At 36.3% G+C, this 26,954-nt stretch overlaps 1 protein-coding gene across 2 annotated transcripts in view; it reads left to right on the forward strand.

The window, feature by feature from the left end:
* LOC149211084 (transcription initiation factor TFIID subunit 5-like) overlaps nucleotides 1-26,954 on the forward strand; it is a 339,491-nt gene that overhangs the window by 74,636 nt on the left and 237,901 nt on the right. For both annotated transcript variants that reach the window (XM_089396907.1, XM_089396906.1), the window contains exons 2-5: nucleotides 9,922-10,003; nucleotides 23,311-23,389; nucleotides 23,516-23,613; nucleotides 23,750-23,806. In XM_089396907.1, coding sequence (XP_089253033.1) covers nucleotides 9,922-10,003; nucleotides 23,311-23,389; nucleotides 23,516-23,613; nucleotides 23,750-23,806 — 316 coding nt within the window. The remainder of the gene's footprint in view (nucleotides 1-9,921; nucleotides 10,004-23,310; nucleotides 23,390-23,515; nucleotides 23,614-23,749; nucleotides 23,807-26,954) is intronic.

Below are 26,954 nucleotides of genomic sequence, written 5' to 3' on the forward strand. Positions count from 1 at the left end.
CAAAAACAAAAGTTTGTACCATCAAACAGGGGAATCTTTCTTGTCATTCCCTGATTCTTCATTGTGACCTAAGAATCCTTTTTCCAGCTGTTAGGCTGATAATGAAGACGCTGGCTCGGATTCCAATTGTTGGAAACACTGAGAGGGGGGTGAATCAATATTTCTTTTCAATTGTTCTTTTTACTAGTTAGATTCTGCACAATTATAATAAGAAAGAAATGAATAATAATAGCTTTATTAAGAACAAGGGAGGACTCCAATCCTCTTTTCAAATAATTGAGTACAATAATAATTTGAGGGCACTAACCCTTCAATTTTCCAGGCACCAACCTGTTGCCAAGCACCTACTTGGACTTTAGTGAGGCTCCAACCTCTAGGGCTTTGATCCTATCCTTCTCAAGGCTCCAACCTTGTGTTTAGAGGCACCAACCCCTATGACACCAATCCTTTAGTCTTATTTTGATAGAAAATAACTGTTGTACTTACTTGTATGTCTTCAAACAGATTCTTCACCATTCAATTCTTCACATGTTCAATTAGCGCCATAATCTGTGCTTGACTATCCTTTATTTAACAATGATCACTATAGGTCTGAGAGTTAATGTTGCTCCAAGTCCAAGGTTAACGATGCTTCCAGTACTTCCACAGTCCAAGGTCAATGATGCTCAGTCTGAGGGCTAAAGATGTGAGGCTACACTGAGTGATGATCTTAGTTAGGGCTGCAGTGTTCACTGTGTCACAGTTCTGTGGATAATTTGTGGGAAGATAGCCCGAGCTTGAGGTAGAACAGTTCTGTGTATGATAAGTGCACCAAATTTTGTGTGTATGATGAGGATCCGACCCACTGTTCCTGAGTATGAGGTAATTGCCACAAGAACGAGCTTTAAACAACCACCCAAATCCGAGTTAGATTGCCACTAGGACAGTCCACACCGAGGCACTGTACAGTCCAGGAAAAGGGAATTTGAGGCATTGAGCCAATGCTGCACCAATCCGACTTACACCAAGCAAAACTGCTGCACCAACCACTGTCAAGATATGTTACTACAGTCCGAGAGAATCTGAGGAGAAGCTACTGTATTCTGAGGAGAAAAGAGTCACCACTGCAAAGGTATGCTACAGTCCGTGCAAAGAGATTGCAATCCGAGCCCTAATCCAAGCCCATTAAACAAGAATCCGAGCTACTTAAGCTTGTTGTTGCACATAACAGAGTATATCAAGATGTCTCATCACTGTCCGAGAGTGTTTTGCTGTCACAGGTCCGAAGGCTTATTATAAATTTTACCGTAAACAAAAACAACCTTCAAAATGCTACTCGGTGGTCTAGTTCACGAGTCGTGAACTCTGTTCCTTCTCTCTGTCTTTTGTTGACCGAAAATATGGTTGAAAAATGAATCTTGGACTCTGTATCAATAGGCTTCTTGTAAGGAGGAATGAGGAGACACGTCCCTTCAAGCAGGCCGACATGAGCAGGCCATGTATAGGTCGGCTCATAAAAAAAATACAATTTTTATATTTTAAAAATTCATTTTCTCATCAACCATTTGGAGTTTCAGGGCAAGTAAAGGCTCATTGGAAAGAGGAAAAAATCCTCTTTCAGATGGTATGGAAATCATTATGAAGAGATGCCTCTAAGGTGGTGAAAAACATTTTTCTTTGTGACTGCCCTTGAATTATTTAGTGCAGAAGATGATTAGGACAATATGGCTTCTCTTGGAACAGTATGGCTTCGTCATAGGAGTCATGTCATCATGAAACTAGTGCAGTGATGGTGTAGTAATCAATAGGAGAACTCAACAGGTATATATTTCATCAATGACAATTATTGACCAACAACTTTCGACCTCCCCAACAACTTCAAAATTTCGCATGTGTGTGTCAAAGAGAGAAAAACATCTTCTTCTTGCTTGACAAATGTCTCCTTCTCTTTCGCTAGAGTTTTCTCCTCCTTTGGAATTTTGCTCTTTTTTTCTGCCTCTAGTTATTGCAAATCGAACTTCTTGGTTGGTACATCAAATGAGATCGAATAACTGCCAATATATAGTGAATCTGTGAGGTCGAATTCCCTCATCCTTGATGAGGCTAACTTGTCCTTCTTTGAGGCCGACTTGGTGGAGGAGGCCTAAATGACCTAGTTTACATAAAAATAAATTTCTTTCTTGATTGATGAAGCCCAAGAAGGGTCTTTTACATAATGGTATGGACAAGCACTCTTGACAAAAACCCTAAAAGTCTACAATGGAAGCTTTGACCTATTAATCATTGACCCAAGCATGAAACCCGTGCTTTAATAAATCAATTTCTTTTACAAGAAAATTTCCTTTTCTTTCTTTTGCCAATTACATCACATTATTACTCAAATATAATCATCAAGGCTAACACTAGTTACATTCTTCAACACTCTTAACTAGGGAGGTATTCATAATTGCATATATACAAAGGTACATGGAAGATCTCAAAATGATATGCTTTATGAAGAGTCACAACACACGCAATTCTATAGGTTAATATACCTGACCAGGGTATCTAATCGCGTGGGACTAAGGTGTGTTCCAAGCTTTAGCCACTCTAGGTACCATCAGGCTTTAGCTCTAACACCAACCCAGGGATCTAGGTGCGTATCCAAGGTCAGAGCTCCAAGACCAACACCACCCTCCCTACTTCGGGATCTAGACATCATCACAGGCCGACCAAATGTCCTCCCAAGCATCTTGTCGCCCCAAGATGCTTCATCTCTCCTTATCAACTAAACCAGATATATCCACCAATCCAAGCATGCTTCAAACGTTCAACCTTCTTATGGAGAGATCTTGTACAATCACAATCCCAATTAGCAACAAACTTTCAAATATATATACAAGTTAACACAAACCTCTGGGATCTTCAAATATACTGATGTTGCTTAGGTTATCAACTATCTTCTTTAACTTCTTTGGCAGCACCCAACTTAACTTCAACACTTCTTTCAAAAACATCCAAGTTTTGTTCACAACTTTATTGATTATGAATAACCATTAATAGTGCTTCAACTATTCTCCGATTTCAAACATCCTCATGGCCTTTTCATCAAGTTATTCACTTCTCTTCAAGCTCCCTCTCAACTAGGGAAATATACACTTTCCAAGTCCATCAACTATCTTATTCTTCTAGTCATACATGCTCTTCCTTTTTGCAACAACAATTCACTGAAGAATTTAGATCTTCCTTCAAATGGCAACAAGATCATCTATTGAACTTTAATGTTATTGAGTTTCTCACAACTCGCTCTTTCCATCATGCTCAAGATCATGAAATTATCATCGAATATGAGGTAAGCATCTTCATCATCCTGAAGACTATGTACTCGTAATCAAGTGCAACCAAAAGCAAATATATATGTACAAGAGCATGACGCATGTCATTATAATAGGAGCATAATAAATCAAATTTTAGATATTCAAGACCTAAACCTAGTTATGTTTTGTAATCAATCAAGAGTTTCATTCATTAGACTTCTTGCGACAATATTTACAGACCCTATATTTCATCATCAAAACTAAATCATATCAATAATCGAAAACATTATACTTCTAGAGTTTATCATGCCCTAGAAAATCAACTACTAGGGTTTTATTACAAACCCTAGATTTCAAAAACTAAATCATGAATAACAATAATCAAGTTATCATACCAACATTTCATTTCTAGGGTTCCATTATTATTTCCTAGAGACTTATATCAGTCTCATACTAGGGTTTTATCATAAACCCTAGATACAAACATCAAATTCCAAAATTAGATATACAACAATTTTGACTAGGCTAGGGTTTCAATTATACGGAAGCACATATACCCAGAGATCCATTTCTAGGATTTTATATTGACTATTACAAGGGTTTAGTCATAATCCCTAATATACCAAACCCTAAGAAAATCTAGGGTTTCTAGACATCAACAACAAACCCTAAAAGGTTAGGGTTTTACCATAACATTACCAAAATCCTAAACATTAAGAGAGTAGGATTTTGACAAGAGATCTAAACTTTATCAATAATCCCTAAAGAGATTAGGGTTTCATCATTAGCATACCCTAAGCATCGAAAGGCTAGGATTTTATAGTGAACCCTAAGGTTAGGGTTTTTTCAAAACAAAATGACGAGATAAAATGATAAGGGTAGATTCAATCTCGCGATTAATCACCCCAACAAGATGTTAATTTTGGCAGTTAGGGAGAAATTCCCTAGTGCTCACTCAACTTTGTAATATTATTAAAGTGAAGTTAATAGTGATCTCCAAGTTGGTTCAAATAATTGGAGGGAAAATATCTGATTTGAAATTCAAATTTGGATCAAGTCAGCTCTTCAAAAGTCATGACTTTTCGACTATTAGAATCAACTATAAATACTCAATCATACTAGTCACTTTGCAATAACGATTTGGATTTCTCTCGGCAACTGGGCATTGGTCAAAGATCTTCACATTGTTCTGAGGTCTACGCATTTAGCATCTTTGTTCATATTCTGGATAGGCTACTCATAGTGGCTACAAGTCTTCTCGCTTTTGGCTACAAGACTACTTGCATTACTAATCGTATCCTCTCGTGAGTCTTTTTAGCAAAGTTGATTTGTCAAAATGGAGAACCGATGGTCTAATAGTCAAAATGGAATGAGTGCTCAGGAAATACGTCAGTGAGAGCTTGCAGAGGTCTATACTATACCTTCGCTATTCAAATAATTTCACATTGACATAATTGCACTCGAATCTTTGCCATAAATAGTCTCGCATCTTTGGTCATCATGTTATGGTTGGCATCGCTTTTACATCACATACTTGGCATTAGTTTGTTATATTGGCATCACATTGATTCCCAGTTTTGGCATTACATGGGTCTTGGCACTAGATATGTCTCGGCTCTGTCTTTGATATGTTCCAGTGATGTTATATGTCTCGATTATGTTCGACACTATGGATAGATCTCGACACTGATATATATATAAAAGATATCTTGCTTATGAGCACAATCTCACATGTATAGTTTATGTTTAGATACTTATGACACCGAGAGCGTATGGTTTGATAAGTATGGCATCGTCACACAAATTTATGGTACCTCTGCAATCAAAGCGTATGGCACCGAGTATGTATGGCAAGACATATGACATATGTAAGGCACAATTACACAGATTTATGTGACATGTTCCTCTGTGATTATATATTGAATTTCTTAGCGTTTTATTTGGGTGCTTCTATGATGGATTTCTCAGCGTTACTTCTTGGCATCACTACGGTTTTCTTGTTGGCATCTCTAATACATATGTATATGGTTCTTTAGTATGATCTCAACTCATTAGTATGACTAGGGATGTGGCACAACTGTATATGTATGGTCCCTGTACTCTGGAAACATCATATCAGTAATATGGCATCATAGGAAGAACAATATTGAGGCCTTGTTGTCATGACCTTGATTCTGAGTAGTAAGCAATATTATGGCATTAGCAGTTTTGATATGATCCTATGGCATCTCTGAGATATATGCAGATACCTTGTCTTCAAGAGAAACTCTAATAATTTCTTGTGCAGAGGCCTTGTTAATGTTGTGTCTGACATGACTTTGAGTTGTGAACAATAACCTGATCTCTCTATGATTGTACTTTGTATCTCAGTTGAACAATTGATGAAATCTAATAGAAGAAGAAGAATTGATTGCGGGTTTCCCCCCTTGTGGGGTTTTGCCTTGGTCTTCGACCAATCTTGGTGTCTCTATGTGTGTGTGTGCTTTTCTTCTGACATTCCTTTTATTTCCTCTGCAATGTTGTTGATGTTGTTCTTTCTACATAATTGCTAATGATGTTAAGTTGTATTGTGGTGAAATAATGTGTAAATGATGAAAAGTATATAAAAATGCAATTATAAAAGCAAGGAACAATACACCCTTAGAAAAATTTAACACAAGAATTCTTATGATTCAAAACCCTAGACATGGGAGAGTTAGCAATATGAAGCAAATATCAAAGTGAAGAATATTTACCTTCTTCTGTAACAAAATCAAATCAAACATACCTTGAGTTGTTCTTTAACAAACCTTGTAGAGTTTCTTTATTTGCAATTCTACTTTCATGATATAAGTCCTTTCTTGAAGTTTCCTGCACAACCTTTGTATATTCCTACAAGTTTTTCTACAAAAGAAAGGATTATGAGTATACGATATAAATTAATCTAAGTGTGTGAAGAAAATCAAACATGAGAAAGGAAATAAAGAACAATATACTTATCTTTTGGTAAAATGGTGAAGACTCCCTCTTAATCCAATCTTTCTAAGGGATACGTATAACTGATCAAAACAATTCAAGAACTTCTAACCATATTAGATCAAAATATAAAAGACAAAATTCACAAAACTTAAAATAGGGGACTAGAAGGATATGCAAGGAAAGACTTAATAGTATAAGTCTTTGACTTCGGATTCTTTAGTCTTGTTCTTCTTTGGTGGAGCTTCATCAACAACATTTGCATGTTCTCTTTCTCTCTTTTTATTCCTTGGATTTTCAGGACATTGACTCTTGTAATGTCCCATCTTATGACAATTGTAGCATTCAATCTTTGATAGATCAACTTTCTTCTTTGGTCCTTTGAATTTCTTGTATCCTCCCTTCTTCTTGTGATTAGCAGAGTATGCATTGGAGGTGTTGTCCTCATCTTCTTCCTTCTTATTATTTGCTAATGAGATGCGGGCTTCTTCTTGATTGCAAGCATTCCACATTTGTTCAAAAGATGGTGTGTCCTTCCAACTACTAATACCTGATGCAAAAGAGCTCCATGATTTTGGTAGACCTAATAGTGCAACAATCACAAGTTCCTTTTTTGGTATAGCTTCATCAATGGCTTGTAGTTCATCTCTTATTCAAGATATCCTTACAAAATATGAAGAAACAATATCATCTTTTGTCATCTTCATTGTTCTTAGTTCATTCTTGAGACTGGCTATTTGTCCAATGTTCTTGATGGTGAATAGTTTGGAGAGAGCTTCATACATCCCTTGTGCAGTATCTATGTTGGATATGTAGGGGATTAGATTGTCCTTTACTCCATCTACTATTAGATTCATGGCCAAGATGTTTGTTTCCCTGTACTTTTCCTTTCCTGCATCATCTGTTGGTTTCGCAACTTTTCCTAGAACAAAATCCAATACTTTGTGCTTAGCAAGGATGAGATCTATCCTCTTCTTCCATGCCCTATAGTTGGAGGCTCCTTCTAGCTTATTTTCAGTCTTCATTGTCATGTCTTCTTTTCTTGATATAGATAGTAGGCCTTCCTCTTCTTATATGATCCTTTTTCTTTAACCCTTTTAATATATCTTCAAGTTGCCTTTTTCTTTCCTTCTTTACCTTAGCTCTGAAACCATGTTAGAAAAACAGAAAGGAAAAAAGATCCTCTTATGTTGATAATTACTTGTGATATTTTTATAGTCTTATTAACTTTCTTTATGTTCTTGTTTAATCTTCCTTTCATCAAGCAATCATCAAAATAAAACATGAAGATCAAGGACACTAGATATAGGCACTCAGCCAGGGCTAAAGCCTCTCTATAAGGGAAAGCCCAATCAAACTCTTCCACTAGTAGGTTCAAATCAAAATGAGACAAACTAAGACCTTTGACTAGACCAAAAGACCTTCCTCACTCCACCAAGTCAGCCTTCCAAGATGATTATGAAAACTCCAGTGGTCTCTTCTTGACAACCAACTTCAACCCAACAACTATACAAAATTTTGGCCTCCAACTTCAGAATTTCAGTCCCGTTGCAGATCCGAAATTTCGGCTTCCCTAGTAGCTCAGAATATTGCACGTGTGAGTCAAAAAGAGAGAAAAACAACTTCTTCTTGCTTGACAAATGTCTCCTCCTCCTTCGCTAGGGTTTTCTCCTCCTTGGGAATTTCACTCCTTTTCTGCCTCCAGTTACTGCAGATCAAACTTCTTGGTTGGTACATCAAATGCGGTCAAATAGCTGCCAGTATATAGTGAATTTGTGAGGTCGAATTCCCTTGATGAGGCCGACTTGGTAGAGGAGGCCTAAATGACCTAATTTACATCAAAATAAATTTCTTTCTTGATTGATGAAGCCCAAGAAGGGTTTTTGTACATAATGACATGGACAAGGATTCTTGACACAAACCCTAGAAACCTACAATGGAGGCTTTGACCTATTAATCATTGACCCAAGCATGAAACCTGTGCTTTAACAAGTCAATTATTTTACAATAAAATTTCCTTTTCTTTCTTTTGACAATTACATTACATTATAACTCAAATATAATTATGAAGACCGACACTAGTTACATTCTTCAACACCTAGTTGTGGAGTGTTAGGAAGCCTGATATTGCGGGGATCAAGCATGGCCAAGTGTGTCCAAAGGTCAAACATAGCTCACCTAGGGTTGAGATCTATCTTCATTGATTGAATGCTCTCTATGGACTGGCATATGTGGCAGCCATGCATAACCAAAGTAAGGACTTTTGTAGATCTACCTATTCGAGTGACATGACACGCTCCCACTGCCTACCTTAGTTCGCGCAATAAGGCCAAAGCCATGGAAATAAGGAAAAGTGATAATCTGAGTTATTGGTCCACAAACACCCTTACCTTATTTCTTTCATTCTTTTCCTAGGTCTTGAAACTCTCTGGGTCTCCCAAAGAGTGGAATGTTGAAGAGGACACACAGGTGATTTGTGAAGCAGGTAGACACAAAGTAATCACTGAATAAGACAACAGGTTGATAAGGGTTTTACATGGTTAAGCGATTAATATATCTCTAATGGTAATTAATTAGTGTTTTAAATTTCAAGGGATTAATATGTATAAAAAAATGGTTAGGAAACATATATAAAGTTATATATAATTTATTATAAGTCTATATATATTATGTTATATATAATTAATATTAACTAATACATTAATATATAGATTTATATATGTATTACAGTTATTAAAGTTATATATGTTGTAAAATTAAAATATAGAAGACATTTTTAATAAACTATAGGGTAACTTTTGTCAAATTTAATGTTGGATTTCATCGAACTTGATTTTGTCTTCACGATTTTTTGTCGAATTTCATTAGATTCAAATTCAAACATGAACAGGAACTAGGTAACCATGCATTCGAGTATCTTCCTTTAAGCAGTAATTAATTGTAAAATGATTTGTTTGGCACGATCCCTTTTTTTTCATCTTGCAGCACCTGTTGTGGAATAAGGAAAATGACCATTACTGCCCTTGTTAAAATGCAACTTTGGCTGACCCATTGTTTTATGACTGGAGAATGTGAATCTTGATTTGTTCAGATAGATTCAAATTTCAAATATTATTAGTGTTCTCACACTTAAGGCTGCATTACTTCTGAATCAATATGCATCCAATTATTAGTGTTTGGTCTTTGTTACTGGCAACCCAAGACAGCTTGGATATTTCAACAAATTTTGAGAAAATGTTTCTAGTGTAGATGAAATGACCCTTCAGAATTTCAAAGCAAGGTTGTTTACAGGCTCAATTTGGACATTTAACCAAGTTTAATTTTCCTGTTTAAGGAGTCTCTGGACATACTTCTTGAAAGTCAATAAGTAGTAAACTGTTTATGTTACAGCTTTCATTTGATAATGAATCAAGCTTAGATTTCACCGAGTGAAGCTTGAATAACATCAGACTACAATCATGTACATGGCATTCCTTCTCTTTGATTGGCTCTTTCTGTGTTGAATATGTATGTCTGTGCCTAGGCTCTTTGTAAACTTTATTTATCATATGGCAATGTTTGAAGTAGAGAACAAAAAAATTCAGATGGTGGCTGCAAACCCATGAGTATATCTTATAAATCTGGACATCGTCTATTTTGTCAAGGTTTCCTTGTGATTATCAATTCTAAGAGGTGTGGTATTTTATTCCAGGTCAGAGAATGGGCCAGTGCGATACAGAGAGGAATACAGCAAGCTGCGTTCGTGGACTTATAATTCCTTGGACTTGTACAAGGTATACTTGTCCATCTTGAATATCAATTTGTTTACAGATGTGCATGCCTTTTTGCATTAAACAAATAGTTACTGTTTGTACTTAAATGTAAAATACACAAATGTATTGTAAATAATATATATATTGATAGATGATAGAATAACTGAATTGACGAATGTTACAACGAGGGACCCCGTTATAAACACTAAGAGACATGTTTCTTTGATAAGGCATACCTTTACATCTTTTCATTATTTATTATTTATTATTATGTTTGTTACATTGCCACTCCCTTTGGAACGCTCATATTATTTTGGATGCAAGAGAGGCACAAATGTTCATTTGCAACCACCATGCCTCTCGAGCTATTTACAGGATTTATGCAAAAAAACAGTTTTTCAAACTAGCAGATACAAGGTATGCTACCTATTTTATTCTTCTTGATCATATGCTAGAGGCGCAACAAGCCTTAAAGGCCATTGTTATCAATTCTGAGTGGTCTACATGGGGGGGTAAAATAGATCAGGGAAAGAAGATAAGACAGATTCTTTTGAATGAGGAATGGTGGCTTGATGTGAAATACATTGTCTCTTTCACCTCTCTAATTGTGGAGCTAATAAGGTATGCAGATTCAGATTCCCCTAACCTTGGAGAAATATATGAGTCAATTGACAGCATGATCAGACATGTCAAACCCATCATACGTCAGAGGGACCCGTCTGGAATCTTTTAATGAAATCCAAAAGTTGATGGAAAAGAGATGGAACAGGTTGAACACACCTCTTCATATGGCTGCTTATGCACTTAATCCAAAGTGGCATGTGTAAAGGGAAGGTAGAGTGTCACCAATAGATGATCCTGAAGTGAAACAAGGGTTTATCGATGCCATACAAAAGATGTATATAGAGGAACAAACAACCATGATTCAAGATCAATCTTTTGACTTTGCAATGCTCAGTGGCCCCAATTTCTCTAATGTTGCAAAGAAAGATTTGATGGGTATGGCACAAAGAAATCCTAGTGGATGGTGGAGGAAGTATGGGGACAAAGCTCCAGACATACACACTTTAGCTATGTGTTTACTATCATAGGTTGTTTGTTCCTCAATTGCAGAAAGGAACTGGTCCACATGTAGTGTATCCACTCTACTAAAAGGAATAGACTTACATCTAAGAGAGCGGAAAAACTAGTTTATGTGCATAGCAGACTTCACCTTCTTACAAGGAAAGCACCAAAGTATTTATAAGGACCTACAACACAATGGGATGTGGATCTTGAGGATCCTTCCCAGATTGATGATGAGGTGGATAATCCATCTCTCCTGGCAAGATTGGTAAATGTACTATTAGATGGCATTGATGATGATGATAGAGAAGTGAGGCTTAAACATTTTTGGACAACATTAATGCAGAGGATCTATGAGTAGCTTTAGCCTTCATGATAGTATGGCCATTGAGTTAGGGACTCCATTGACATTTTGTGTTATTATGATGCATTTTCCATTTGGCACTCACAATATGTATTATGTCAGACTATGATCCATGCTTTTCCTTCGAATATATAATCTTAATCTACTAAGTTATTAGAAAATTCAACATTTACCAAATGAGTTTTTGGTTTTATAATTACTAAGATGAATTTCAGATTTCTTAACTAGTTAGTTTTATTTCAATGTGTTTTACTTATTATTCATGCTTATGGCATATGCATATTGTGAATTTCTTTATTATTTTTAAATATATAAAATTGCTGTCCCCATCTTGTCGTCCCATGAAAATTTAGGGGTGCGCTCTAGCCATCCCAGAAACTCATCCCCCTGTTCTCAAAGCCAATGCAACATAAGAGAGATTCCTCCAAGGAGACCTTCTGACAGGGGTTTTGAGCACACCATAGAGCTCAAAATAACTGCTAGCCATGGACCACATCATACTTAGTTCAAGTCCATTCACCTCATTAGTAGTTTTGGTGAAGAAAAAGGATGGTACTTGGAGTATGTGCATTGACTATCGAGCCTTGAACAAGAAGACCATAAAAAACATGTACCCCATCCCCATGATTGATGAGCCACTGTATGAGTTGCATGAAACAATGTATTTCTTGAAGATTGATCTTCGACCATGTTATCATCAGATCCAAGTCCAAGAGTAGGATGTACATAAGAGAATGTTCAAGTACCACTATGGGCATCTTGAATTCTTGGTCGTGCTGTTTGCGTTAACCAATGCATCGACCGCCTTTCATTCTTGCATGAACCACATCTTCCTCAAATCATTGAGGAAGTTCTTATTGGTATTCTTTGATGACCTCCTAATAAACAACAAAATGTGGGAAGAACATTTGGGACATTTGGACGTGATTTTGGGTATTATGAAGTAGTCACTTTATGCCAAGGCAAAGTGAGTTTGGGATCACTGAGATCTTTTATTTGGGCCACATGATCAATGTGCAACCGAGAAGTTGAAGAAGAAGGAGAAAGGCAGTTGAAAAGAGACAACTAGTGGAGGTGAAGGGATATCAAGGTTTCCATTTGGGCAAAGAACTTGCTGAGTGAACTGTTAGCCTAAAGGGAGTTGGGTGGGCAGTTTGAGGAGGGCAAGAAGTGTCCTATGTGCTACAACAGGTAGCTGAAGTTTTGGTGGAGAAGTATAGCCACTTGTCAAGGTTGATGAGAGCTGGAAGGACTCAGCCTCAACCTAGATACGTTATATATCTACATTGTACAGGGATTGTAATGGGATACTATCACTAATACAAGAGCCCTAAGTGTATTGTGCATTGATTTGATTGTTGGTGTAATTTCCGCTGTGCAAAAGTTTGTTTAAATTTAGGCACTGCTAGTGTGTTTATGTTTCCTAGCCAAGGCATAGACCACACCCAGGGTGTGTGGATTTCTAACAATATTCATGTGCATCCATATGAATCTGAATCATTATACACAAACATGTGAAGTTTCTCATGTATATAACAAGTATGTGTGCATATAACAAGAATAACATTGAGTGAAATCCATCTATAAACCAAAATACATGAATAAATAGGTTTTAAATGGTCTCTAAAGTCCAAAAAAGATAATGCTATAACAAATGACTACATATTATTAAAGTCATTGCCTATATTGGGATCCTCATCATTAGTATCACCCTCTAAGCATTAAAATAAGATAGAAAAAGCTTAACTTGCCTAATCAATGATTTTGCTTGTTGATTGGAGTTGAGAAGCAAGAGTTCTGCTTGCTTAGGTGCTAAGGCTAGTAGAGGGACCCATAATACAACCACTTTAGCAAAACATAAATCTTATGAATATAATTATATAAAAGTAATATAAATATAAATATATAAATAATAATAATGAATAGTTAATAAATATGAATTAGTTAATGAAGAGGTATGTCCCTAAGGACATGATCGTTTTTGAAGGGGTACTTGCCTAGGTATATAAGTAGGCCTTCAACCTCATTTGTAATCATCTCAATTGTATTCAAATATTCTTATATAATATAGTATAGTCCTATCATGGATGGTTATATAATTTGGATCATTTGAAGTAGTTGCGTTTACGAACTTTGTTCGCTACATTGGTATTAGAGCATTTCTCTGAGGATACGAACTTTGTTTGTTACATTGGTATTTGAGCATACTGTTGAAGTATATGAACTTTGTTCGTTACAGTGGTATTAGAGATGTTTGATCCTTTGGCTGCTTAACCACTACACAGAGAACCAGTTTGATTCGGCCCTTGGCCATCAACGCATCGTCAATTTTGTTGTAGTCGCAATCGAAGCGTTCTGCTATACAATTGGAGATTCTCCATTTTTGCCATCAGGCCTTTGGCCAAAAAAAAGAGAGAGAAAGAAAAATATATCAAGGAAAAAAAATAGAGAAGTTAATAAAAAATAAGAAAAACAAGGAATTAAAAAAATTTCAGAATTTCAAATAAAAAAAATAGTATATATATTAAAAAGAAACAAAAATGTGACAAAAGGTGTAGCTACAGACACCACTCGAGAAGCCATGATAGCTGTCATCACCCCCGCGGTCCACCCTACAGAGCCCACCTGTAGCAGCGTCACTGCTGCACTTGTTTCACGCCACCAACCTCCAATGTCGCCCAAACTTCTGCATCCATCTCCTTTGTTTCCATTGTGCCCACTAGTGGTCGTGACCCCTAGCAGCGACCACCAGTAGCAGCTGCCACCAGAGGACGATAATTTGGAGGATGGCACTATACATCTTGAAGAATTGGAAGCAGAACTTTTGAGAGATGATGATGAAGCAACAACAACCATGCCACCCCCACCATCCAGTAGTAGTGCCAGTGCTCGAGTTCCAACTATTGTTCCTTTGCTGCTGCCGCCTCCATCTACATCCTCACATGGAGGGCATGTGCCTTCTGGTTCTGGTTGTGCGACTATGCAAGAGGTGACTCCTAGAAGACCACCAGTACCACGACTTGCTTAGAAATTAGACATTTCTCGTGGCAAGAGGAAGCTGCAGATAATATATTTACTTGTCTTTTCTAGTTTCTAGTAGTTTTAATAATTGTTGACTCTTTCATATTTATGATGATATTTTTTGTAAACAATATATGACAATTTAAGTTTGAAGTTTGAAGTTGGCAATTATAACTCATTGGTAATGAATTATGAATATGATGCTTCGTGAAAGTTGAAAGTTGTTTCATTTCATGTTAGATATTCTTTGTTGTAATGGTTACACTTAGCTTACAAGTACAACTTTGGTGATCAATGATGATAAATGTTATATATTGAATTTTGAAAGCTTGAAACTTTAAGATTGACGAATCATGAGACTCAATATGTTGTATGTTACTAACTTGTGGACATGATTGTTGAAGATTATAACTTCTAGATGATTGATGTTATATGGTTCAAACTTCAATCTATGTTTTTATGCTTTTTATATCTAATTCATCATTCTACATGCTTTTGTTGACATAGATGCATCAAAATATAAAAAAATATATATTATATAAAAATCCAATTCTCGATTTGCTCCCAAACCAGGTGCTTCTGAAAATGTCGCTCCCGCTCCTGCTCCCAAGTAACCTTGCGCGTCACTATAGTCTGCACTGATAATTAAAAAAAACTTAATTGTCGTGCCTGTTCATACAACTGCACTCGTAGGGGTGCGATTGTTAAGGACTTGATCACAGTATCGTAATTAACATAGGAGCAGGGAACCAGGTTTGTTACTCACATATCAAAGTGTGACGGGACATGACTTTTGAAAGGGTCGATTTGGTCCAATTATTATAACTAAATTGTTTTGTCCTTATACATATATTAAAAAAAAATTCATAGTTCTGCTTCACAGTTTTAATGGGGTAATATCAAAATAATTGTTGAATAAGGTGGAAAATTGTATGGAAAAAAAAAGGTATTACTATAAAGCTTAAAGGGGTTATCATCAAACCCAAGGTAAGCTACGAACACAAAAGAAAATCCATTTCTGAAGGATAAAAAAAAGATAATAATAAAAAAATGGAGACCAGTGATGGAAGATTTCCTAAAAATTTTAGGATGTGTGTTAATGCACTATTTAAAATCAAAGGATCGCTTAGAGGAAGGGATGTTATAACCTCTATCGATCATACTCAAGATAATAATTATGTTAGTACTGGATGTGCTAACCAATTAGTGATCCTTGAATTGAACATAATTGAAATGATGGATTCGATGAATAATAAACAATATAACATAAGCAATCTATAACTAAACATTGAAGACTATATTTTTGTCTCTTAATTCACTGTCACTGTTAAACACTTACTTTGTGACAATAGTGATATAATTATGTGTTCACCCTGGATGGAATCGCTAGGGTCTTTTATCCTAAATACGAAAAAAAAGTTTTTGACATTTTCTTACAAAAAGAAAAACATAACGCTACAAGATGTCACATTGAAACCAAATTCAATAACACTAGAAGACATACAAGATATCTCAAAAGTAATTTCTCAAGAAAGTAAAAAAATGATACAAAATATGCAAAGGGAAGTTGACAAAATCACTGTTGACAAAAATGAAGAAGTTATTCGCCGCAAAGACCACAACAAGAAATTATTGACGCAAATTAGGAAACCTAGAATTGACAAGAAACCATTGAAAAACAAACTAAAACTCAATACGAAAGACGTATCGAAGTTTTCAGACGTAATTGTCCAAGTTGAAGAAAAAGTAACAATTACTGATCCAGTGAATATCACAACTCAAGAAGAAGACACGCCAATTGGAGAAAAAACACACTCAAATGTTGCAGTTCAGACAATGAAAATTCCAAGTGAGTATTCTGTAACCAATTCAACAATATCAATACCTAAAGTAAATCAGAATATTGCCACACACATGATAAAGGAAAAACAAATCAAAAGAACTCTTTATCTACATCCGAATCACAAGAACAAATATCTCAATCAATTTGCGAATCTGTATGACTCAATACATAAGCAACAAATTTGTGCCAAAGAACACTGAAGTTTGCACAATCCAGTCCTATTATAACAATTCATCACAAGCTTCCTGCAACCATAAGATTCCACAAAAGATTGATTTAGGATGGTCAGATCCCTCCAAGGATCTTATCACTCTAAGTATCTTATCATCTTGTATCAACGAAGATAATGAATTGAAGAATTCCAAAAGATATGAACAGATTACAAAGACAAAGAAATAGATGACACGCCTTGTCAGCGATAAGCTTTGAGGACAAATTTTTTTGAAGAGAAAGACAATGCTATGAATTTAACTATATAAAAATAATATAAATATAAATATAAATATAAAAATAATAATAATGAATAGTTAATTAAATAGAAATTAGTTAATGAAGAGGTATGTCCCTAAGGACACGGCCGTTTGTGAAAGGGTACCTGCTGTGAAAAGTCCACAACCGGAATCCCTACTGCAGCAACTGGTGATATTACTCCTATTTGTTAAATTCCTTTAAACAAATTCCTTACAGTTTCCTACAACAAATATCATAATACATACATTGCAACCTTCACTTAATTAAATATTGTGCAGAAACAAGACACGAAGCAAGAAAGAAAATACAACACAATGGACACCGTTGTTTTTTGGACAAATGTCGGGAAAACCGGTGCAATAGATTTTAGTGTTTATTATTATTAAGCAGTAGCAAATTCTGAATACATCTTTGAATACCTCTCCGGTTATTCAGTTACAGAGAGAAATACTGACAGAAAGATTTGTGAGATTACCTCACAAAATCACTGAGAAAATCCCGGTTGATCCAGACTCTGGATGAAGTGCCTTTGGCAGGCCCTATGCTGCCTTTGGCAGTCCTCACGCAGTCCCTGCGTCAACCTCTCTAGGCACTGCGTCACCCAATTTGCTGATCCATTCCACACATAGTGTTGTGGTGAGTTACATTAGAGGAGGTGTTTACAGGGAAGGGACTGGATGTGTCACATTTTCAGATATTTGACAGCTTGGTGCACTACCATGCACCAGCAGAGAAAAGGAAGAAGTTGGAACCAACAATAGAGAAGGACATCTTTGTAGGCTACAATGAGACATCCAAGGCGTACCAGATATATAAACCAACACTTTGAAAAACAATCATCAAGAGAGATATGAAGTTTGAGGAGGGAAGGGCTTTGAGTTAGTCCTTAGAGCATGGGCATTCTATAGTGTAGGAGGAGAAGCAACAAGCTCCCAAGTAGGATGAGTAGACTACAACTATGCATGTTGATGAGCATACTATGTTGATTTTCTAGTGCTAATTAGACAAGCACATTTTTCAACAACTGATAATTACTTCCAATGATATATGATATTAATTTAGCATACCCCAGAACATCATTAAGTAATTACACTAAGAAAATTCAACTGTAAATGCAATAGAAACAATAAAGATCTCAATAGAATAGCCATGCACAATAGACACCAGAATTTTGCCCTGGGAAACCCAAATTCGGGAGAAAACCCAACCATATTTTCTAAGAGAAATTGTTCAGTTCAACAAAATTACAATATGATATTTACAGGTCAAACTTGGTCAACCTAGACCAAAATTACAACACTGGTTAAACCTACTCAAACAGACCGAAATTCGGCCTTTTGCAACGACAAATCAACTCGGTCAAACTACCCAGAAATACTCCGTTAACGTTGGTCAAAGCTTCAAAGTAGTAGAGAAGTCAACACAGGTCAAAGGGCCTAAATTTGCCCTGAGGCCGACTCGGACATGTGGTCAAGTAGCTTGCGGTTAGCTGCGGTCAAAGTGCCTAGAAAGAGGTCCGAATTTGTATGGTCGATGCAACCTTCTTCGCAGTAAAAAAACTCATCTAGAATTTAGTCAAAACATTAGCCAAACAATAGTTCGATTCTTAGTCAAAATAGGCAGGTCTAAGATGGTCAACGAAACTTCAATATCTTTGTCAAACCTCAAAGGTCTTCCTATTTATCTCTCATGTGTGAACAAAAGAAATTGAAATTTTAATTCTGTTGCAGCTACTGGTTATTATTCTCCTATCTATTTAGATTATTTGTTTTTAGCAAAATACTTGCGGCAAATATTGAACAAAACATTACTGCAACTTCATAGAAAAATAATTAACCACAAGAACTGAGAAAATTTTGCACACACACAAATAATGAACACCAGTGTTTTCAGACAAATGTCCTTGGAAAAACTTCGAAGGGAAAACCAGTTCTGCAGATGAGGGTTTTAGTTATTAAATTCTTCAACGAACATATTACAATTCGACATGCAAGATTGCAGGACCATGAGCACACCTCTAGTCACAAATTGGAGGAAGGTGGATACATCCAGATCAGAGCGAGTAGATCCCTCACTTTAGCGACATTTGATTGGGTCGCTGATGTATTTGGTAACCAAACGCATGTTTTGCACTTAACTCTTCGAGCTAGTTTATGGTTGATCCTACTAGAGTGCATTGGGATGCTGCCAAGTGTGAAAATTTCTGAATAGAAATCCTACTGTAGTGATTAATATTATTTCTTCTACTTATTATCTCAGAAATAAGTTATTCACAGTGTTCTTACAACAAATATCAAAATATATTCTATTGCATCCTTCACAATTAAATTATTGCAAAAAGTAAATGTAAAGAAAAATACTGGCACAAATACAATCACAATGACACAGTTATTTTTGGACAATCGTCCCCGGAAAAACCCAATGTGGGAAAACCGGTGCAACAGATAAGGGTTTCTTTATTATTCTTCAACAAATTTTCATGTACAAATTACAACCAGTAAAACAAGAGTGAGAAATTTTACAGACGTTTTTTGGCAAATTTTTGATCCAGGAGAGGTACTCCTCTGCCCCAGAATCCTTCTGCATCCCTCTGTGCCAAACTTCTCACACTGGCCCTGCTGCTAGCTGCTCACACAAGCTCTGCATCAATTTGCCTCTGTGCTGCCTCTTTCTGTGTCACCCTGTTATTGCTCTACGTCTTGCTGCCTTGCACTCTCAAAAGATGCTGATGCCCTCTCTTCCTTTCTCACCTACAACTCTCCCTCTGATTTGATTTTCTCTTGCCGAACTTCGACCAGTGAGAAAATCGATCTTCTTGGTTTACTGAGTATCTGCCTTTGGTGTGTTCTCCAAGTGCCCATCAAGTCTCCTCTTATGAACCTCTCGTTGATCGATAAACGACCCAGATTAGATTCTAATCAATGGCTAGGATCATATTGACTTGATCTCCGCCTTCTTCTGGAAGTGTCTCCCTCAATTTATATTAATACCCATTAATTATTTTAATTTCCTAAGTTTAGACTTAGGGTCCCATTAAAAATAATTAATTATTTTAATAAAACTGTCTCCGTGTGGAATTTCCCAAAACGATTTCTGGTATTGGAGAATGCATGTGTCTAAGCCTCCCTGCAAATTTTGAGACTTAGAACACATCCGATGCTACCAGAAATCAACACCAAGCACATATTGAGATGTCTTGGGCCCTAGGGGGACAATATAGTTTGGATGGTGGTATAGACAAGTTGATGAGATGAGGCTTGAGGGCTTGACTGATGCAAATTGGGCAGGGAGCTCAACAGTGAGAGCACATCGAGATGCACATTCAATGTTGGATCAACAACTATTTCTTGGTTCAGTCGGAAGTAGAGATTAGTTGCATTGAGCTCAGCTGAGGCCGAATACATGGCTGCCAGTTTGACAAGGTGCAAAGCTATTTGGTTAAGGGAGCTTCTTGTGGGCATGTTTGGGATAGAGTTGGAGCCCACCGTGATCCACTGTGACAATCAAAGCTGCATTAAATTCTCTAAGAATCTAGTGTTTCACGATTGCTCAAAGCACATTGACATACATTATCATTACATCATGGATATTGTTTAGAGGTATAGTTACACTCTAGTACGTTCCAATAGAGGAGCAAACAACAAACATTCTGACCAAGGCCTTGCCAGGGAGTGGATTTATTTATTTACCTCAGAGAGAAGTTGGGTATAGTGCAAAACACCTTCCTCTCTAAGAGGGAGTGTTGACTGAAGTAGAGAAGCAAGGGTTTTGCTTGCCTAGGTTCTAAGGCTAGCAAAGGGACATAAGACAACCACTTTAGCAAAATATTAATTTATTTAACTACTACCTAAAGTTGGACTTATTAAAAATTAAAGATCCTAAGTTAACTTATGAATTAATCTTAGCCCTTCATCAAGATTTAATCTCAGCTGTTGGGAGTGACGTTAGTGTTGAGGTTGAAATTTTAAGAGGAGATAGAGTGAGTAAGTGGCTAGTTTGATGAGCACAGAGAGTGTGTGTTTGGCTAAGAAGAGAAGGGTTTTTAGCAGTCAGCAAGCTAATCAGGGATTGAGAGGTAGGAAGGAAGAAGCTGAATAGCCTTATCCTAGCTCAGAGATAGCGTGGTCGTATAGAGAGTGCAGTGTGCAAGGATAGATCGACCTATGCGGCCGTACAATGCGCACTGTGCGTAGAAGAGAAGATATGCGCATCTGTGTGCAGAAGAGAAGATTTGCACGAGCCTTGCGCAGGGGTTGTCTTGCTTTTGATTCAGATTAGTTATTGAGGGGAGTTTGCTGAAGCAGGGAAGCATTCCCTTGCTGTATAAATCTATGGAAAATCTATTATCTGCTGAGCTAATAGAAATTACACACAGTTGCAGGTTTTCCCCGGAGTTGTTGTTGGGTATATCTTGTATTCTATGTGTTGAATGGGTTTGTCTTCCGATTTATTTATTTTTGACTGTGCATGCCAAGTTAGAAAACTTAGTGTATTTGTAATTTAAGTTTCTACTGTAGCAATGGTTTGACTTTCTGGTTTTACACTTAGAAAATTGTGAATCAATTATTGGGTTTTAAGGAAATCTAACTTTGCTTGAGTGAACAGTACATTTTTACTAGGGCCATGAAAGAGGAGTTCAACAGTTAATGCCATTAACATTAAGGTACATAGAGGGCTTGGTGCTCTTGATTAAATGCTTGTTCCATACCCTCATAAATGATAGAACCTAGGGGAAATGTTGCAAACATGCCAATCTTGAAGCCCTGAATGATGTTAAGTCCCTTGAATTTGGAATGGGATCCAAAATTCATATGAAGTCCACTCTCAATCACCTTGAAATATTTGTTGGTAATGCTAAAAATTGAAGTAAAAGTTGACATTCTCCTTTACTTTTCCTCTTCTATCATCGTTTATTTTTCTTTTCCTACCATCTCACTTTAAGAATTTAATATTACAATTAATTACTAGAGTTAATTTTTTTGATTTAATTTAAACCTTTTTTTGTTCTTTTTTTTAATAAATAAATTTTATTTTTAGTGATTTCTAAGTTCTAACCATTGTCGTATAGTGCTGTATGGAACCAGTTGGTTCAATGATTTAAGGCTGGTTCTATATGGAACCAACCATTTTTATTTTAGAACCCTGAGTTGGATCTATATGGCATTGAAATTGGGTGGATTGGCTGGTTTTGTCAGTTCCGGTTCAGTGCTGATAACATTGCATAAAATAAGAACACGTTTTCTTAAAAATAAACAAGGAGGCAACCCCACATGGATCGGTCTACAATACAAGCATGTGCATGTGTCAAACTAGAGTTTATCCAACCCCAAAATGAAGTACCCTCAAAGCATTATCCTCCTTGGGCTCAATGTCCCTCCTCCAAGATGGTGTGCTCTGCAACAAGTTGTTAGTCTAACACTCCTTCCATGGTGGTTAGTTATCCAAGTGTATTCATGCAAGGTCGACCTCTTTTAATTGTGTGCTCTGTGTTATGTTATCTCATGTGCCAAAATCTGCTTTAATGTGTACCAATGTAGTGACTAAGCTTCAATGCTCCTCCTCAACATATGTGTCTATCAAATATGCTCCTTGACCCAAACATCCTCAAGTCAAGTGTCCAACCTGTAGAGTGTTCTAAGCTTTAAGGTCTAAGTGCTCTTCTTTGAGTGGCCTTGCGATCCTTCTAATTAGTTACCTCCTGTAATCAATCAACTGCTTTCCCGACTGTGTCAACCGAATTGCTTTTCATTGCGTCGATGAGCATAACAGCCTCCTAGGTAAGGGTGCGATGCCAATACTCTAACCAAGGTCAAACATCCATGCAAATTAAGGCATCTATATGTCCATGAAGCATTACTGTTGGGTTAGGAAACATAGCACTCTCCTACCAAGATAAAAAGACCTTTGGAGTAACCCTAAAAGCTAGCAATTTGCTGCATATTAATAAAACTATCTTAGCCTATCTTATCTATTCTGAAGATCATGTCTCATTTCTTGCTTTTCTTCACCTTCTAGGGTTCACCTTTTAGGTTTAACCCACTTCTATGTTTTATGTCATTTCATGCTGCTATTTGTACTCATTTTCATCTCCCTTTTGAGGGATGCTTCTTGCACCCCATTTTATTTGGCTATAATATCTTGCTGTAACATCCAGTTGTTTGAGTTGTTTTGTCTTTTGAGGACATTAATATAAAGTTGATTTTATTTACGAGACACAATTTTGACTAGCATAGAATGAGTCTTAAACTTACACGCTCTCTGAAGTTTAAGAGTCGGAGGTTTCAATTTTCAATTTGGATTCATATTTTAGTTGTTGCTCAGATATTTGCCTGTGTTTCTTATTATTTGGGAAGAATGTTTTGCTCTTGATAAGAAGTTCAGGTATCATTCTTCTGATAAGATTACATATTTTCTGATGAGGACTGTGCTTCCCGGTCAGTTTTTGTTACTAAGTTGATGTTTTTTCCATGTTTCAGCTTGATAATTTCATGTTAAAAGGGAATATGATGGCCTTTTCCAAATTTGGTGCATATAAATTTATGTTACTATTAATTCTGCTTGCAGCATGAACTACTACGTGTACTTTATCCAGTTTTCATCCACTGTTTCATGGACCTAGTGGCGAAGGGTCACACTCAGGAAGGTATGTTGATAACTGTTTTGATGTTATTTTCCTATCTCAGCAAAATATCAAGAAAAACTTGCTAGTGAATTATGGTCATTCAGCAATAACTTAGTCCTGTTATAACATTTTAATATTTTATGCCAGCTCGTTCATTCTTTCAAAGTTTCCGGGAAGACCATGAAGCCCTATATCTTCATGACTTGCAAAAGTTGGAAGGCGTTCTTTCACCCCAACACTTGGAGGTAGCTAAAATCTGCTATTTGGCAATTCACTTTATATAGTTAAGGCATTGTTTTCATGGATTGACATTATCATAGGTTCTATTCATGCATGCTATGGAAAGGAAGCAATTCATCTGTACTCTGATTCTGACTGCAGGAGATGGAATTTGCTCACTCTTTGAGACAAAACAAAGTCAACATCAAGATGTGTCAGGTACTCATAGAAATAATGGATAATAGTTGATATAGGAGAAAATATCTGACATAAAAAGGATGAGGAGTTGAAATCCATATCAGATAAATGATTATATAATTGATAAATGAATGAACGAAATGATGTTTACAATGACCCTTGTGAGGGTATCCTTGTATGCATTGAATAGTCTCAAATGTGAGGGGTGGTTGTAGAAATTTCTCAGAATTTGGAAAAATTCAAGATTCAGAAATTTCGCCTCAGCTTAGAGGTTTTCCGTATTTTTACCTTGTGAATTTTAGCCTTTAGGGATGTTATGAAATGTAGTATAAAACAACAGTGGAAAAGATATAGTATTTCACTCTCCAACAACTTACTCTTTTAGCCAACCCAACAAATATACCAAAGTGCCTTGATAAGTTTCAGCCCTTCTAGGGCAACCTATCATGCTTAAACAAGATCTGGAAATTCACTTCTAGAGTAGATATAACAGCAGTAAAACAACCCTTTAAGTTTTCAATGATACTGTTAAATCACTCAATAAAATTTCCCTTTACAATTGTTAAATCGGCAAGATATATATAGCTGTATGTAACAACACACGAAGAACATAGATGTCTGAAAATCAAATCTGGAATTACACAAGTGTTGGACAGCTGAAAACTTCATTAATAGCTTAAGATGAAGATGTTGTCTCTAAGCTTCAAGACTTTCTACAAGGATAATGAAACACTAGAAACTCCAAGAGAGAGAGATATCAAGTACAAATGAAGAGTCAAGAAAGAGAAGGTGACTAGTGCATTCCTTCCCTAGGTCACATGTTGCACAAGAGTGGGATGAGAATGAATACAATGTTATGTAAGTAGAAAGGACTCTCTCCTTCCTATATATGTATATATGAAAGGTAAGGGAGGCCAACAGTACAATGTGGGCCATGTCCTTACAAGCAACCTACAATAAAAGCTCATGTGGGATTACACAAATGAAACTCTCCACTCCATTGTACACATGTCATGATGCAAGGTGATGTCGTATGCAATACGAGCTCCTAGATGGTGTATCTACTCAAGGCGTGTCCACACATATCCATCCCAAGACCACATAGACTTCACTCCTCTTAAGCCATGTACTACATTGGGTCAGCTGCTCCTTCAAGAATTCCATTGCAACTCGAGTGTGCTCAAGCCAAATCCAAGCCAACAACTAGGAATCGAAGTTACCCCATGGCATATAGGGCCTAATGCCCTCGTCCAAGATGCACAATGCTGCTACTCCTAAGTAGGGTCTTCTTCAAGTGAGTGAACCTCTCCATGTGGTCACACCTAAGGGCGTCCACCACGCAAACAATATAACTCTAAGAACCTAGGGAAGAATGCCAAGAAAGCACCCACTTAAGGTCAAGCAACCATTGAGCAAGTTGTCTCCATTGTGCAAATCCATCATGGAGCATCTTCCATTTGCCAGTCTCTCTCTAACCATATAAGGGCTTAACATACGCCATTTACCCAAAAACTCCTGACTAAGTATTATTTAATTAATCATTATTATGGTTATTATTATTTATATTATTATGTTCATAACAGTGCCTTCCTCTTCAAAAAAGCTTTGCCCTCAATGCTTATTGTTGACAAGGCATGCCATTCGTTCCTTTGTTTTGTGGTCTCTTCGCATCTTTCAAAATTCTTTGAGATTATACAAGATGATAGGATCCTCTAAGTTATAAACAAAATTGTCGAGCTGAGAATGGATTTGACCATCCTAAATCAATCTTCTGTGGAATCTTGTGGTTACTGGTATTAATTTTTATCATAAGACTGAATTATGGTGACATCGATATTCTTGGGAACATAAGTAACTTGTTTCTGATCTGAGTGACAAGGATATGCAGACTGATTGAGATGGTTGCTTTTATCATCTGGGTGTTGATAAGGAGTGCTTGTGATTTGATCTCCCCTTAACCTGTTTGTGGTGATTTCTTGGTTTACTTCAAGAGCTGATGTTGTTGAGTTGATTGTTGGATTTCCTCTTGGACTTTTTGTTGTTTGCATTGCAACTTCTAAGTATATCTTCACTTCAATTGGATTTGGATTTGTTTGAATTGTGAAATTAATGGGATTTGTGTTGGTTCCCTTTTATTCAACTTGGACTGCTACATCTCAAGAGTTTGATGCTTCTTTTGTGATAAGTTCTTCGAATTTGTTCTTCAATGATTTCTTATCAATTTTAGGTTCTTAATTTGAGTAAGCAGATTTTTTAAACATGAAATTTCTTCAAATTTTGATTCAACTTCATTTTGATGCTCAAGCTTCTCTTCTTTTAAACATTTGATTTGTTCTAATAGTTTTTTATTAAGGTTTTTAAGCCCAAACTTTATTCTTCCTTCTCCAATAGATTCTTGTTGAATTTCTTCTTGAGACATTCTTTTTTCCTTCTAATTTTTACTTTGTAGCCTTGGACTTCTTGACCTTCTCGAGTAATTTTTGACTATGGTCCCTTAGATGCAAAATTTTCTTGTCCTTTTTTTTTGACTTGCTGTAAAACATATATTTGAGATCTTTGTTTCTTTTTTGATACCTTGTTTTTTTGTTGAAGTTTTGCGAGTTCATATTCTAACCCTTTTATTTGCATCTGCACATCACCTTGACATTTTTCCATAATAAAGTTTTTTCCACATGTTGGACAACCAAGTTTGTGATTTTTACATATGACGAAAACATAAATTCTATTTTACAAAAAATGACATTTAGTCCAAAACGTTGACTTATTTATGGAGCTCATTTTTCGTTTAAAGTCCCCTTTATCACTTTGATTGGAACTTTTTGAGTTGAATTTGTGATTCTTTTTTAATTGTCCCCCCTTTTTTTCAATATTAACCATCGTTTAATTTTTATAATAATTTATATTTTTCTCTCCTTTTATAATATATCACCTTACCAACTAAAAAGGTTAATTGAATAATTGCCTTGTAATTACCTGAAGTCCACTAATATAATGTGACTCCTTTCCCCTATGGTGATATAAAAACTATTTTTATAATAAAAACTTCAACTATATACACACACACACACACACACACACACACACTTAAATCACTATTGCTTAAATAATATATGATCATAACTTTATACAGATTAATGAAGTATCGTGATTGTATGGAAAGGTACGATTA

The sequence above is a fragment of the Pinus tabuliformis genome, chromosome 1_2 (genome assembly GCF_031772625.1).
Source record: "Pinus tabuliformis cultivar Carrire ecotype Pingquan chromosome 1_2, CPIR1, whole genome shotgun sequence".
Lineage (NCBI taxonomy): Eukaryota > Viridiplantae > Streptophyta > Pinopsida > Pinales > Pinaceae > Pinus > Pinus tabuliformis.